This window comes from Melanostigma gelatinosum, assembly GCF_949748355.1.
Source record: "Melanostigma gelatinosum genome assembly, chromosome: 10".
Taxonomy (NCBI): Eukaryota; Metazoa; Chordata; class Actinopteri; order Perciformes; family Zoarcidae; genus Melanostigma; species Melanostigma gelatinosum.
Window position 1 is genome coordinate 9914782 of NC_136643.1, and position 16259 is coordinate 9931040.

Consider the following 16259-nt stretch of genomic DNA (forward strand, 5'->3'; position numbering starts at 1 on the left):
TCATCATTTATTTGTTGATTATATTTTGTATCATTGATCTGAATCTGCAACGTAACTTTAGTTGTCAAATAAATGTAATGGAGTAAAAGAGTTTTGGAGAAGTGGAGAAGAAGTATAAAGTAGCAGAAAATGCAAATACCATACTCAAGTGAAGTAAATGTTCCTCAATATTGTACTTAACACAGTAGTTTAATACATGTAGTAAGTCACTTTCAATCAATGGCGTTATCACAGATGGCAGTAAGGAGCCTGATTCCTCCAGCTAATACAATGGCATGTCCAATGACACAAACTATATTATTGGATAAAAAAATTTGGATGCCATCGACAACATATGAAAGAGATTATTTAGAAATATTTGTGTATGATTTGAAATCTTGTTGCACAGATGGATCCAAACAGTGTGATAACATGGAACTGTTCATCCACGAAGGAGTCATACTTACACTACAGTCTTTTATGAGTCTCGTATACATAAATCCATACCTTTTGACTTTTACTGGCAATGTAAATTTTGTTGAAATGTAAATGCATTTCAAAATGAATTTCGTGTAGACTGCCCTCCCCCCAAAAAAAATAAATAAATAAAATGCCCTCGAACACCGACTTCTTTCACTTACTCCGTACCCGAAGCTGGGCTCTGCTTTTCGCTTTCCCAGAGGTGAACTCCACCTCTCCGCTCATGTCCGGGGAGGTTTGTCTGAGGGTCAGCCTGTGCACCGTGCCCGTCTTCTCCAGCAGTACCCGAGAGCTCGGCTGTAAGGGCTCGCCGTTCAGACTCCACACGGGAGCTTTGAGGACCGGCACCGAGACCTCGCATTCAAAGCAGGCTTCGCCGGGGGCCACGACCTCCACGTCCCTCAGCTCTCTGACCATCAACGGTGACTGGGCTGAGTGAGTGCACAACAGAGGGGGGAAAGTAGTCAACGAACAACACATATTCACGAGAGCAGAGTTCGTATTTGATTCTGGTGAGTCTTTCAGTCAGTCTTTGTCCTATTACTGAAAGCTTTTTTCTTAATTTATTGTAAAAAGTGATGAGTGGTAGATCTGTAACCCCTGAACCAAAGTCTGTTTTTGCTTTCTCCCTTTATGAGGTCATGGTTTAGTCATTAATATAGTCTCAGCTGTTCATGTACAGCTGTGCATATACAGGCACTTTTCACAGCAGTCATTTAGACTGGCATATATTAGCTAAAAGCACAGGTGTTACTAATGACATTCACGATGTCTCTGCTTTATTCAAGTGTGTGACCAGCACGCACAACACCAAAGCAGCCTTTTGACTAAAATGAATGACTGTGACTGATGTTAATTCAAGTTGAACACAACAACCACCTTTAAACTCTTTAAGGGTTCTTTGATTTCTAAAGAAGCTACTGCAAATGGACACTTTACATTAAAACAAGGCAAGAGTGAAAGGAAAACAGCCATGTGAAAAGCAATGGGGGGTAAATACAGTGTCCCATTACATTTGGAGCAAATTCATGCGTTAGCTTTGCTTTGCCAGTAGATGGAGCTCTAACGGTTATGTGTGAGATGTTACACTCCCATGCACTTTGAAACACTCTGAGGGTGTTGTGCAGACAATGTTCCATTGTGGGGGTTATGATAATTGGAATCTTGGCATTTTTCAGGACTACAAATACTTAGTATAGGATTATTAACCCATACCAATAACAACAGCAGTTGTACAGTATCAACACATACGATCCCGCTAGCAAATATCCTTGTAAAGCTGAATTTCTGACGGGTTTTGAAAGTAAAATTATATATTTTCTTCTGGATTGTGTTGTATCACACAGATTATATTGTACAATGAACTTGCAATTGAAAAATATATATATTTGAAAAAGTTTGGCTGCAAAATCCCGCAGTGCTTGACATTGATCATAGGCTCCCTTACCCTCCACCGTCAGTTTGGCGGAGCAAGAGTACTCCCCGACCTGCACGCTGTACGTGCCCTCGTCGTCTAGCACCACCTGCTGGAGGATCAGTTTGCGATAGCAGCCTTCGCTGCAGATCTCAAAGCGCTCGGAGGGCAGGATGACGTTGCTGCCTTTGTACCAGCGGATGCTGCATCTGGGGTTGGACACGGTGCAGTCGAGGAGCACGCGGCTCTTCTCGAGGGCGGTCGTGTCCTGCAGGGGTTTCACGATGTTCACAGGAAGCTCTGAAACGGACAAAGTGCAGTTAACATTCCCAAAATAAACTCTGACTTTATAGAAGACTAATATCATATGCCCACACAACAATATGAGCTCATCCAAATCAACAACACAAACTCATAGCTCATAGCTCATAGGTGCTTCTTGGAGTTGGGTCTCCAAACATTTGTCAACCCTAATAAATTGATGTTTTAAATTTAAATTTAAATTGAATATTTAATAGAAGTAACTTTATGCACACTATTATTCATTTTCATAAAAAGTATACATACTTTTTTTTGGAGCACTTAGAAACATATACATTCATTATACCTTCCACCTCCAGGTAAGCGACACATTCAATATGTCTGGAGACAAACTTGATCTCTCCAGAGTCCTCTGCCTTCACATTGCACATGAGGAGAAAATGTTTGGTGCCTAAAATAAGAATAAAATGGTCAGGATAAATAACAAGCGTAACAATAGTCGGCTCAATTGTATTGGCCCCAAAACAAATATGCGATTCCAGATGTTATTTACAGATTTACAAATGTCTCCTTTTTAGGTGTTCCAGTACATTTTCTTATTTTCTTATCTCTTTTACAGTCGATAAGCACGACATCATCAGCAGAGTTGTGCAGGAATTATGAATTGCGCGTTCGGGATTTTGAAGCCGACCTTCCTGCCGGATCTTGATGGTGCTGGTGGGTTGTATCCTCGCCCCGTTTTTGTACCATTCTCCTGGCACGTCCTCCACGGAGAGCTCACAAACAAACACCGCGTTCTGGTCCTCCTGGATGTCCAAGCCCTTCGGGCCCTGCAGGATCAGCAGCTCTCGCTCTGATAGAGTAAATGAGAATAACGATGAGAATAAACATAAAGGGGTATTTAGGACTGAAATGGGCACCTCTTAACAGTATCAAAGTTTTTTTTTTTTTAAACAAGCAAAGAGAAAAATATGACAACCACAATAATCACTAAGCTTCTTTTTCGTAAGAGGACGAAGCAGGAAGGAACAATACCAATACAACTGATACGTTCATTAATAGTCATACGAGAGAAAGAAATATGTTACATGAGTTCGTGGTGAGAAATTACCTAATTATATTAAATATCCGTACAATACATTTCAAACACAGTACTTTGTGATGTATGTGTTTGTCCTAGTAATATTGGATTCATGTACATTATTGTACATGAATGTACTGTAAAACCTAGCACACCCACACAACAGGTGTTTTCAATTACTTTGGTTGTAGGTGGAGCTTTGCTGAGGTCACCGAACTCAATGTACCAATAAGAAGGATAAAAGCGGTATTTGTCCCGCCCTAACAGGTTCAGAGAGAGAGAGAGAGAGAGAGAGAGTGACTGATTGACTGACTGACTGACTGACTGACTGACTGACTGACTTTATTTCAGACTCGGGGTCCATACAGACAGACACATAAAAAGACAGACACAAACAATAAAAGTACATAGGCCTAGCAATGCCTTACAAAGAGACAGCTGTACCAATGTCTCCACAGCTGGGACTGGTAGCGTGTGGTGCTAAACCTTATGTTGGTTAAAACAAGTATGATCCCATTTACAGAGTCATTCAGTCTACAGATGAATTTGTACATGAAATTTCTTAAAACTGTTTGGAAAGTGTTGACTCGTGCAGCCACAAACATTTCACGAGCACTACTCCATCTCGGTCTCTTTAAAAGTATTCTCATGGCGTCATTGTACGCTACTTGAAGTCTCTGTAAACTCTTTTTTCTGTAGTTTGACCACAAGTGTGCAGTGTAGAGTGGAGTACAATATGCTCTGAACAGAGACATCTTCACTCCATCTGTACACAGACCAAACTTGCGTGAGAGACTGTTTGCTTGTGCAGACATCATACGACATTGCCTGGAAATGTCGTTATCATCAGTCATGTGTTCTGTTAAAAAATGACCAAGATATTTTACTTCACTACAGACACCAAGATTATTGAGGGACAATTTGAAGTCAGGGAAGTTTAGACATTTGTCCTCTTTAGTTGGACAGATCAGGATAGCACTCTTACTGGCGTTGTATTTGATGTCATGTTCCATACCGTACACAGTACATATAGTGAGGAGCTGCTGAAGACCAGCGCTAGAAGGACTAAAGATCACCAGATCATCTGCATACAAGATGTGATTAACCAGAGTATTTCCAATCATGCACCCAGTATTACAGGCTTTCAGCTGCTTGGACAGATCATTAATACACAGATTAAACAGAATTGGGGACAAAATTCCCCCTTGTCTGACACCATTGCTAACCCCAAATGGGGCTGACACACTTTTACCCCATTTTACTTGCATACTCTGGTGCACAGTAAGCCAGAATTCTCACAATGTATGTGGGGACACCTCTTTGGCTCAGTTAAAAAAATTATTTACTATGATTAACACGATCAAAAGCTTTGGAGGCATCAATAAAACACATAAAAACTGATGAGTTTTGACCTCTGTATTTGTTTACAATTTCCTTTAAGGCATATATACACAAGTCAGTGCCATGTTTGGCTTTGAAGCCGCACTGGTTATCTGTGGAGGTGATGAAGTCCTGTATTCTGTCCAGCAGAATTCTTTCCAGGACTTTTGACAGGACGTTGGCCAAAGCAATGGGCCTGTAATTCTCTAGGCTACATACTTTACCAGCTTTGTTTTTAATGACTGGCACTAAGAGAACAGACAGCATTGAGTCTGGTAACAAGCCGTGAATCATGAAGCCAGTAAAACAAATAGTGAGGAGAGAAGCTAACCTCGGACTAGCATATTTAAGGTGTTCAGCAGTAATATGGTCTAAACCACTTGCTTTGCCTTCAGGCAGTTTATTTATAGCTTGGTGCACCTCATATGATGTAATTGCCATTGACTCATTACTCTCAGAACTGTCCACGCTATACAAATCACTTTTGTAGAGAGAGACATGTCAATCAAGTTTAGTATGTACACGCCCACATAATCCTGAGAAAAAGTCTAATCAGCCATAGCTGAAATCACCTGTGTGAGTGACCCAAACCTGAAACGAATGTGTGCCATATTTTACACTTCTCAAGCTAGCAGCCTATCTAGTTATGGGAGTTATCAGCTCATTTATTTGATTTACTGATGAATGTGTAAAAACAAAAAGTTGGATACATAAGAGAAAATGGATATAACAGTTGTCCAGGGGAAATAATTAAGTCTCTAACATAAAGAGAAGTTCTAGCAGCTAACAAAAGAAGTGGCTAACAGCGGCTAACCTCAACAAAGATGACAGGACTTATCTGGCCTTGTGAGTACATGGTAACTGTTAAGTGCCTTCTCTCTTTTTTAATGTTGTTTTGGTAGTACTGCAGTGCAGTTTGCTCAAAATGATCCAACCTGGCATTACTAAACTAACTCCACTGGAAGTGTTGCCATTCTGTGAATTTATCTAGCTACTGTGATTTGCCTAAAAGCATTGTTCCTTAATATTCTATTTGATCATTTGCACTCTTTCATAGTACTTTTCACAGCAGATATTTCTAAAGCGTCAAAGTGTAATGTCATGAAGGATACAAGCAATGCTAAAGTGAATACATTCATTATTTATTTGAATAATTACACCATTGATTTTACTGTTATGGAACGTCAAAATGTCTGCCGGACAAAAAGGTTTTTTGTTGAAGTATTATTTTACCGTAAATTTGTATCTGTGTAGATTTGAGATTGAGTCTAATTTCAAATTTCTGAGTCACCACCAACTGCATCGCTGATTAGCTAGAATAGCTCATGCATGCTATCAGTTAAAAGGTTTGTGGGGGAATGAATAAAGCAATTGTGTCATTTGTAAGTAGCTGACAACCCATGAAGTAAGCCACATTACTGACGAAGTGATGTAAAATAAACTAAACATACAGTAGTTTACTTGGCTAATACCTCTATGTCTGCTAGTTTAACAAGTAATGTGTCTGACAACATTGCTCATAACATTGCTACAGTGTGTGTCAAGTCTGGTGGTTTGTCGTAGCCCTTCATTGTTTTCGTACTTTACCACATTGTACATCTTTTTTGTATGTAGTTATGTTGAGAAATATTACACATCTTCTGCCGACCACTGTGAGACTAAAGCTCCTTGTTTGTAGTTTATAGTGTTTGGACAGCATACTTTACCGTAGACCTCCACAGTGCAGCTTGTAGTAACATCTCCAGCATCGCAGGTGTAATTGCCAGAATCACTGACATTACATTTCAGGATCTGAAGAAACCGTTTTCTTCCCATTGAATAAATGCGCAAGTCCTTGCCTGGCTTCACCTCGACCCCATTCTGACAAGGATAAAAAACAACTGTGATTTAATTATAAATCATCATCAAACCACTGAAACTGTATCTGATGCATTGTCATTGAATGACAATTTTAAAATATATATATTTTAAATTGAATTGTTCTATATATTGATGAACACAAAGTTAAACAAATTTCATTTAAAAATTTGCAACAAAAATTTGCAACAAAACATTTTAACGCTTATTTAATTTTCAAGATTTTGGCTGTTCAGAGAGTTTCTTTAGCTTATGATATATAAGGTGTCCAAGATTATTAAGCGCTTTGTGTAAATTATCCAGCATACTTGTAATCTTGTAAAAACTTGTAAAACTTAGGTTTGATGTTTTCTTAAGGCTGTGTCAATCTTGTTCCATTGGCTGCATTATATGGACCGGTGCTTTTATTTTGAAAGAGTAATGCCAGTAAGAGAAAACGATGCATGGTAAAGTGGCAAGTAGTTGTCGTTTTTGCTTAATTGGAAAGTGAGTGTGTGTGTAAGCTAGCAAGGATGCGTTGGCTCAATGTACTGTAATTTCAGTCATGCAAGCAAAACTAGCATTCCTTGACTTTGCTAAACTTATCTGAAGTCTGAAGAAGTGCTCTCCTATGGAAGTGTACTGCAGTAACCACAGTATTATGTGGCATATATGCTTGAATTGGAAGAGTTGAAGTTGTATTTTACATGTGATTTAGTTATGTATTGTGTTGACTGTAGTTTAAAATATATTATGATGTTTTGTTTTCTTCGTTGCTCTTATGGTGTGTTCACGGCATGTTTTGTGGGCCACAGTATTGCCAATAAGGTATAAGCTTTGGATATGCATTTTTTTTAACTTTCATATTTTAAAGTCATGACATGTCTGACTTTATCACAGATTGATTTGGCTCTGGAGTTTTGTAAAAAAAATCCTAAATGTTTTTGGTAACAGACAAAAATCCAACACTTGCCTTCATCCATTTCACATCAACATTGTGTCTTGACAGCTCACACTCAAGAGAGATTACTGGCCCTTCAGGGAATTTCTGGTCCTCCAGTTTTCTGAAAATAGTCAATGCGGGCTCTGGTGGAGAAAAAGCAACCTTAGATAGGCAAGCAAAAACATTTTAAAATGTCCCCAAAAACAATGCCCCAAAGTATAGGACCTACGCGTTGCTGCTCAAAATCAAATAAGCTATGTCAGTTATGTGGACTAATTTACCGCAATGTCACTTTCATGCGATTGTCATCACCAGCGTTTCAGCTCAAAGGCATGATGCATAGGGACTTGGCATGTAGCGGATTCTTTTACAGCATGAGGTTAAACTAGCACCTGACAGACGAGAGTGAACAGAGCTACCGCTTTTCATTTGGTCATGCTAGGCTACTTACATGCTCCTTTGTAACGTGAGCAGGGATAAAGCCAACAAGAGTTGAACCGTCACTCTATTCTGTTATCATGCATCAACTGGTTGGCATCTGGTCTACTTTTTCTTTTGAATTTTACATATTATTTTGGTAGCAGTGTAGTTCACATGGGTTGTGGCATTGAAAAGTTACAAATTAGACCTTTCAGTATAGTTTTGACAACACTACGGCCTTTTTACCTCAAACTTACGTGTACTAGTTACTCATTTGAATTAAACACATAGATTGATGCAGTTATATTGCTACTACTGTGAAACCAAACATCTAAATGACCTACCCTTCACAACGAGCCTTGCAGATGTCTTCAAATTCTCCACACAGAACGTAAAGGAGCCAGTGTCTTCTACTGACAGGTTAGAGACGGTGAGGCTGTGGACTTGTCCCGTGGCGCTCATACGGAAGTGATTCGTTGGCTTAAGCTTGATTGCGTTTCTCATCCAGGTGCCTGGGACATTGGGATGGGAGAGCTCCACCTCAAAAGATGCCGTTTCTCGCTCTGTGGTTTTAATGTCAGTCAGCCCTCTTTTAATTGTGATTTTCCGAGCTGTAAAGAAAATAATAGAGTTGTGTGAAAGGCATCGCAGTACATTTATCGATCTCTGTTGTGGGCCTTTTTTTGTGTTGGTACATCTCGGGATAATGAAAACTGAATATTGGTTACAACAGAGGTTATGTTTGAAAGATTGGCCTTAGTAACAAGCTTGTTCATTCCACTTTACCACTGAGCAGAAAACAATGTCCATTTTCTGTTACAAAATAGGCTCGGAGTCTGTGCTGTACACATCAGTCTGCAGTTAAACAATACAAGCGGGCACACAATGACAAGCCAATAGTTTAGTCATTTGAGCATGGGGCTTTACACAAAAGCCAGCTTTGAAACTGCCAACATTTTTTACTTATTCTAACAGTCGAGCATTGCCTGTGGAAAAAAGGAGTGTTTATTTTGGAGACCCGATGACAGCAACCTTAGTTTTGAAGGCCAGGGTGTAAATTTAGATGCAATGAGAGGAGATCCAAATTCATAGGAGGTGCCAACAGCAGCCTGAAGTCCTGACTTTCCCATTCCCACCCACGCTAGTGTTGAAAGAACAGCCTTTAATTCACCCACTGGCCTGTTGTTCATGGGGCAAAGAAATATAAGACGCATGCACAAAGAAAAACAAGCATAAGTACATCTTAATCACGACAAGATGCCGGTTTTATGGTGTGTAAGGCTCGCTACTATAAATACATGTAAGTGGTGCTGGTTCATAGGAAAATGTTACTTTGTTTGCTAAACATAATTCTAGTTGTTGGAACGGTGGCATCTTAACATGTTGTTCATCAAGCACTTCCCTTAAAACTGCGATCTGATTTCCCTTTGTCCGAGGTTAGGAAATCATGGGGGCTTGATCGATCCTGTCAATACACATACCCGGGTCTGAAAGTCAGCCTGGGCTTCAGGGCTGTCACCTGTTGGCTGCCATCATGCTCCTGTACAAGTGCCACCCTCGGCCCCAGTCACTCAAATTACTCTTACTCAGTTGACTTTGCCTTCACAAGAAGTAGCGGTGGAGGGTGTGCAGGAGGTGGAGTCATCGGTAACGGCGGTAAACAAACAACAGGGCATAGTGACAACGCATGCACACTCACGTTCCACTGTGAGCTGGGCTTGCGTGCGGTCATGGAGGGTCTCACAGCTGTAGGTGCCGCGGTCAGACATGGCCAGTTTGTGGATGGTGAGACTGTGTTTTCGACCGTTGTGTTTCAGGGTATTCTTGGCCCCAGGGTGGATCAGTACCCCCTGCCTCATCCACTGCACCTCTCCCGAATCCAGACTCACCTCCACCTCTAGAGTTGCCTCACTGTACTCTTCAGCCTCAACTGGTGTCATTTTGTTGGTGAAAAACACCTGTTTTTCTGAAAATTCATTGAAGGAATTACAAGATGGCAGCATCTGGTGATTTTGGTGCTTTTATATTATAACAGTGTGTGTATAAATTCTTTGTTAATTCTACACAACAATACTCTGAAGCCACTCCCAGACAAAGCAAAAATACAATATAGACCAAAGACAAATCTGCAGAGTAATATTGCAAGTTTCAGCACATAGTGCAAGCAAAAAGCTTGAGGGAGCCAGAGGAGTTATAACAGGAGAAGCTACTAAAAGCTAGCCTTCAAAGGCCCCTCTTTAATAGTTTAAACTTGTCTCAAAGGGTCACTATGTGTCACAGGTGGTTACTTATCGTACACGGCAACAGCCATTAAAAGTACGTATGTTTACATCACTCCAGTGCTGCTGAAAACTGTTCATAGTTAATAATATGGTAATAAGTACCAGAGATATATGAGGTTATTGAACTGCAAATCGTTATTAAATGTTGTCACTTCTGTGTTTCATTAAGACCTATGTAATATGTGCGTGTGCGTTTGTTGTACTGTAATCATAGTGTGACTGGATCGGACAATAACTCACCTTGAATCTGGAGTTCTGCCTCTGATACCGAACCCTCTGCATCAGCTGTCACTCTGCCGCCATCTGACACCATGCAGTTGTGGATGCAGAGCATGTGGCATAGCCCGTTACTAGAAATGGCCGTGCGCTTGGTCAGAGCTACTTGCTTGCCGTTTAAGCGCCACACCAACCGGGTGTCCTCTGGTGAAACCACACACTTAAACACCGCATCTTCTCCTTCACAGACGGTGATGTTACGAAGGTCCGCTATGAACTCGACAACACGGAGAGCTGAAGGCAAAGCATTGAGCTGAATTAGACTCATTGTGATCGAAACATTGAAATGACACATGGAGTGGTTTAAACATTCGTGAATAAGACTTTTTTTTTCTTCTCTGACCTGCCTTAATGTGTGTTTTGAATTGACTTACTTTCTACAGTGACAGAAGCTGAAGTCCTGTCATCGGTGGATTCACAGGCGTATTCTCCAGCATCTTCTTCCACTAGTTGGTGGATGGTGAAGCTTCGCTCTCGGCCTTGTGCCCTTATTGTGTGCTGACGGCTTGGAGAGATCTCTTGCCCATCTTTTAGCCACTGGACATCTCCTCTGGGCTTGTTGATCTCGCATCGTAATATAAGGCTACTGCCCTTCAGAGACACAATGTCCTCCAGTGGTCTGATGAATTTCGCCTTCATTTCTGATGAGTAGAATGAAGAAATATGATGTCAGAGATGCTAGCTTTGTGGAAATTGCTGTCACATTTAGTTTGATTGCCACATTCTTACCTTTGACTAAAAGACTGAAATACATCTCATCTGTCTTGATGTCACAGACATATTCTCCAGAATCTGACAGCTGCAGGGGATTAATGGTGAGCTTGTGGGTATTACCCTCACTGGAGATGTGAATGTTGTCCCCATTCAATAGTTGGCCATCTTTCAGCCAGCGAATGTTCGCTCTTTCTCGGCTCACAATGGCGCACATTGTAACACTCTCATTTTCATAGTCTGAGAGGTGGTTGCTAGCTTTTTTATTTTCGAACTTGACCGTGGACTCTGAGAGGGAGATTTACAGAGAAGTTACTTGTTAATTCTGTGTTCAAATATGGAACAATAAGTTACTCAAACGGAAACTACAGAAATTTAATCAAAAAAATGTTTCAAAGTCATTTAAATCTTACCTTGGACCTCAACAATTGTTGTCAGTTTGTCATCGATGGCATCACAAATGTATTTTCCAGAGTCTGAGGGCCGAAGTCCAGAGAGAACAAGCTTCCTCACAACCTCATAGCTGTCGATCTTTATACGAGTATCTGGTTTCAAGATCTCGCCATTCCATAACCACTGAACGGTAGCGTTCGGCCGAGACACCTCACACTCCAAAATAAGGTCATCTCCTGCCACCAAGATGTGATGCTCCGGGTGGCCTGAGTTTCCAATGATCTGTACTTGAGGCTCTGAAGATAAAATACAGTGCATTATTTTCCTTCTGAGTGAAGGAAAGACGGATAACATTTACACAGCCTGATAATATGAATACCTTTGACGGTGATGTAGAAGACCATCTTATCATCCACAGCATCACAGGTGTACTCTCCTGAATCCTCCAGCCCAGCATTTAGGACGACCAGTGATCTGAAGACGCCTTGCTCTTCGCTACAGTATCGCTCGGTGTCATCGATTAGCTGATTGTCTTTGTACCAACTGACTGAGGCATTGGATCGCGACAGTTCACACACTAGAATGATGTCATCTGATACTAAGAACTGCTTTTCTGTTTTTGCGTCTGTTTTTCCAAGAATCTTCACAGGCAGCTCTGAAAATGAAGAAGAAAGAACATATTTTTATTGGATCACAAAATCCTTTCTATGCATTTTCGGCTAAAAAATGTATCTTTTGTTTAATTAAGCACTGATATTTTGTTTAACTTGTGCCCAGTAGTTATTCTCTAAGTATTTGGATGAAGTTAATGATCTGGTTTAAAGTCTGGATCTTGAGTGCACCACATACAGAACTCATCTTTCGGGGGTTCTATCTTTTAAGTACAATAACCTACCTTGTACTTTTACATGGAAATCCATTACGTCATCCTTTGCGTCGCAGACATATTGCCCAGCATCTTCCATTGTTAGTGAGTGAACAGTTAATTGACGCATGACGCCATCCTCAAGGATGGTGATATTTCTGGAGTCTTCTACTTCCTCCCCGTTCTTCTTCCAGGTGACTTCTGCATTCGATCTTGAAACCTCGCAGTCTAGAACGAGAGTGTCCCCGGCCACTTTGTTTACTCTGCCTGCCATCTTCCTTAGACGTACAAAACGAACAGGAGGCTCTGTGCGTTTAGAAAATGTTGTGTTAGAAATGGATTAACACCGACAGAGCAACACATTTAGAGGATCTACTTTTTTCCATTCCTTAGTGTCCCTTACCTGCTATATTTACAAAGAATGTCATGGAGTCATCTGCGGTATCGCAGACGTATTCGGCGGAATCTTTGACAGTAGTTTCTGGTATAATAAGTCTTCTGTAGACGCCATCCACCTCTAGGATAAGGTTCCCATTCTCCTCCACTTCGAGTCCGTCTCGATACCAGCGCACCACTGCGTTGGGCCTGGAGATCTCACAGCTCAGTACCATCCTCTCAGAGGCCTGCTGGCACAGCTCCATTTGGGACTGACTTGGGGACACGATCTGCACTGGAGGTTCTGAAAAGGGGCGTTATCACCCGATTTAGTCACCACTCATTAGGCTGATGTATACTACAATAGAATAGCATTGTTTCCTAGGTGTCAAGTGGATGCATATATTAACCTGCAGGACATTACATACTTGACATCTTGGATCATGGATGAATGAGTTAACCCCTAACTTAAGCAATATTAAAGGCGTTTATGTTTCAAACTAAGTGCTTGTTGTCAGATCATTGGTTGGCGTCTGAAACCTTCTCCCCACCTTTGGAACGTTAAAACTGGTGGGTCTGCCGCTGACAATTTTCTTTCCAAAACTAATAAAAAGCATGCCCACCATCTGTCAGTTTTTGTGTCTACGTCTAAAACAAAAATGCCTTGAGGACAGACTGTCCGCAATTATGTGTTGGTTGGTTAGTTGTTATCCCTATTTGCACAATTCACAGCATTTTATCCTTTTCTATGATGGCAGACGTTTTAACCAATCTTCAATATGGCGATTCAGAGCCGTCTTTTGTCTTTATACGTGCTCAGATGAGACTGCACAAACGTGTGTTTGAAGCATACTGATGCCTTATATACCACAATCTACTCATTGCGCTTTTATCCGTTATTGTTTTGCTGTGATACATATTTATATGTATGTGCATTATACTGTGTGTAGTATCAGAGATTTTACCTGTAATACTAAGGTGAAAGAATATTGAAGCGTCTGCTGTATCGCAGACGTATTCTCCAGAATCTTCCACTCCACTGGAAACGATCTTCAGTCGTCGATAAGGGCCTTCAATCTTGAGCTTGATGTTCTCGCTCTCCTGCAGCTTTTGACCGTCTTTGAACCAGCTGACGAGACCATTTGGACGAGACAATTCGCAGCTCAGAATAATTTCCAGGGGGACATGACGGTCAAGGTGCACATCCTCCTTGGGGTAGATTATCAACACCGGAGGTTCTTTTGGAAGAAGAATACATGGCATTGAGACATTGTTCTCTGTGAGTGGATGTATGTGGTTTTTGAACCGTTTTTATGTCTCATATTGTGAGGATTTTCAAAACTATTTCATTACCTCGTATGTTAACTTTGTACATGAGAATATTGTCTCCTGCACGGCATGTGTATGTGCCTGTGTTGGACAGTTGGGCTGAGTTTACTGTCAGATTCCTTTTGGTGCCCTCTGCTTGCATTGTGATATTGTTGCATGGTTGCATTTCAGTTCCATCTTTGTACCACTGGACAACGCCGTCAGCCCGTGATACTTCACAAGACAGAACAAACTGTTCTTGTTCCGCAACACTCTTGAAAAGGTCCTCCTCTCGGATATCAGCAAATGTTACCGGTGGCACTGCAGAAAACGGTACACAAAAGAAGTAAGTTGTTGCTCTAATATACTGTTCATAGTTTGATTATGCACGCAGTAATTGTGAGGTCAGGTTTTCACAGCTTAGACATGCTGATTGCAAGCCTTGCCATCTGGAACACAACTCCTTAAAGATATTATAATGGTCTCTGAAGCAAAGTGAAAGAATTAAATTAAGCAGTGCATTGACTTAATGCAGTTACCAGGTGTGTTGGAAAAACTAGTTGACTCATCAAAATACATGCCATGAAATGTGAAGCACGTATATGAGAAGCGACAAAATTAGGACACATTTGAAGTCAGCTATGATGAATATGATGATGATCAGGTTTCGCTTCCTTCTTGGATATTAGAGGTCATGATGAGAGTGTAAGACTCCACAATGGACACATCTTGCCAAGAAAAAGCTTAGCATATCACCTTTCACCTCCACATAGAAATCGTTGAAATCTGAATCATCATTGGTTTTACAACTGTACGCTCCAGATCTTGAAGACGTGGCCGACTTCATAGCCGGTGTCCTCTTATTGCCCTCTGAATCGATGTTTGTTCCCAGTTTTTGCGAGAGTTTTATTCCGTCCTCGCACCCGGAGGTGTGGCCTGTGTGGTCTGCGATCTCACACTGCAGATTGATCAGGCTGCCTGCTTCAACAGATTTGCTCCTCTCAGCCTCTGTAACAGCTGAGAATCAAACTGGGGCTATAGGAATTTCAATTCATTGAACAGTAATCAGATTTGCTATGCCATGGAACACTTGGATTTACAGGCTAAAGGCTGTAAGATGTACCATTTTACTCAAGATTGAACAGATGGGTTTTTAAATTGTTTGAAATTATAAAGTTTTTGCCTATACACAGGGTGACGGTGACAACAGTTGCAAACAGTGCTAGAGTCATGGACTCAAATGCAAACAGTGTGCCAGCAAAAGGAGTCATGTAGGCCTCAACCATTACTACTGGACTGAGCAGTTACACTCTTTTTAGCTGCTAAATGCTCCACAAGTTTCACCATAGTTAGCTAGTTGCTAACTTTGTCAGGCTCAACATGCTGGCCAAATAGCATACACTGTTCGCTATTTGCTGTACGCTGTACAGTCTATTTATCAGAGCTTTTATAGTGTAAAATTATAGTGTACTGCATCTGGAAACGAGGTTGATGAGAGCAAGTCTGAGCCAAACCTTAAAGCTGCTTCTTGTAAAACCAAAACAAAGTGTTTAAAAGCACTACAATGCTCTGTGGAACTTGGGGAGATTGCAGAGTAAGGTGGTAACTTGCTGTGGTCTGTTATTTCGAGAGCGCCCTTTCACATTAAACATAGTGGTTTAATCCATTGTCGATATAATTTTTGATTTGTGTAGTTTTAAGATACAGTTTTACCACCATGCTGTTAAAGTCCCGTCTTAAAGGGCCTTGAAGCATTTGCTTGTTAAAGCAAGAACGACATTGATGTATATACCTGCCACGGCTTTAAAAAACAAGAAGCAATATTGAAAGTACATACTTATCAGTGCACCTCATCTTAGAATATACGCTATAAAAGCGGTTGGTCTAGTAGCCAAGCGCTGAAATAAGTCAGTGATTCTGACAAAGCTCAAAAATATTGGATCACCTGCAACATCCACCTTGTATTCTATATGGTCATCTGCGGCGTCACAGCTGTACACACCAGAGTGTCTGACTTCTGCTGATGTAACAACCAATGCTCTCAGTTTTTCTTTTGCTTGGATTTCATATTGACACTTTGGAAGTAGCTGTTCTCCATCCTTGTGCCAATAGACCTTGGCAGTTGGCTCTGAGACTTCACACTGCAGCTTTATTGGGCAGCCTGCCTCCATAAATGTGTTTCTTGCGATCTCTGGAAGTGCTGAAAACCTCACAGGTGAGGCTGGAGGGTGTTATAAGATTTGTATATCTGTTGT

General features: G+C 41.0%; 1 protein-coding gene across 7 annotated transcripts in view; it reads right to left on the bottom strand.

Annotated features, from left to right (window-relative positions):
- Positions 1–16259, bottom strand: part of obsl1b (obscurin like cytoskeletal adaptor 1b) — a 35931-nt gene that overhangs the window by 3218 nt on the left and 16454 nt on the right. For 4 of the 7 annotated variants that reach the window (XM_079276975.1, XM_079276974.1, XM_079276970.1 and 1 more), the window contains 18 exons: positions 15950–16225; positions 14050–14325; positions 13662–13934; positions 12725–13000; positions 12352–12627; positions 11836–12111; positions 11477–11752; positions 11082–11351; positions 10727–10993; positions 10317–10586; positions 9494–9760; positions 8139–8405; positions 7405–7517; positions 6302–6455; positions 2826–2987; positions 2481–2585; positions 1907–2173; positions 621–890 (listed from right to left, as the gene is read on the bottom strand). In XM_079276975.1, coding sequence (XP_079133101.1) covers positions 621–890; positions 1907–2173; positions 2481–2585; positions 2826–2987; positions 6302–6455; positions 7405–7517; positions 8139–8405; positions 9494–9760; positions 10317–10586; positions 10727–10993; positions 11082–11351; positions 11477–11752; positions 11836–12111; positions 12352–12627; positions 12725–13000; positions 13662–13934; positions 14050–14325; positions 15950–16225 — 4341 coding nt within the window. Of the gene's footprint in view, positions 1–620; positions 891–1906; positions 2174–2480; positions 2586–2825; positions 2988–6301; positions 6456–7404; positions 7518–8138; positions 8406–9493; positions 9761–10316; positions 10587–10726; positions 10994–11081; positions 11352–11476; positions 11753–11835; positions 12112–12351; positions 12628–12724; positions 13001–13661; positions 13935–14049; positions 14326–14760; positions 15022–15949; positions 16226–16259 lie in introns of all 7 variants that reach the window. The other 3 variants (XM_079276972.1, XM_079276971.1, XM_079276973.1) reach the window with 3 other exon arrangements.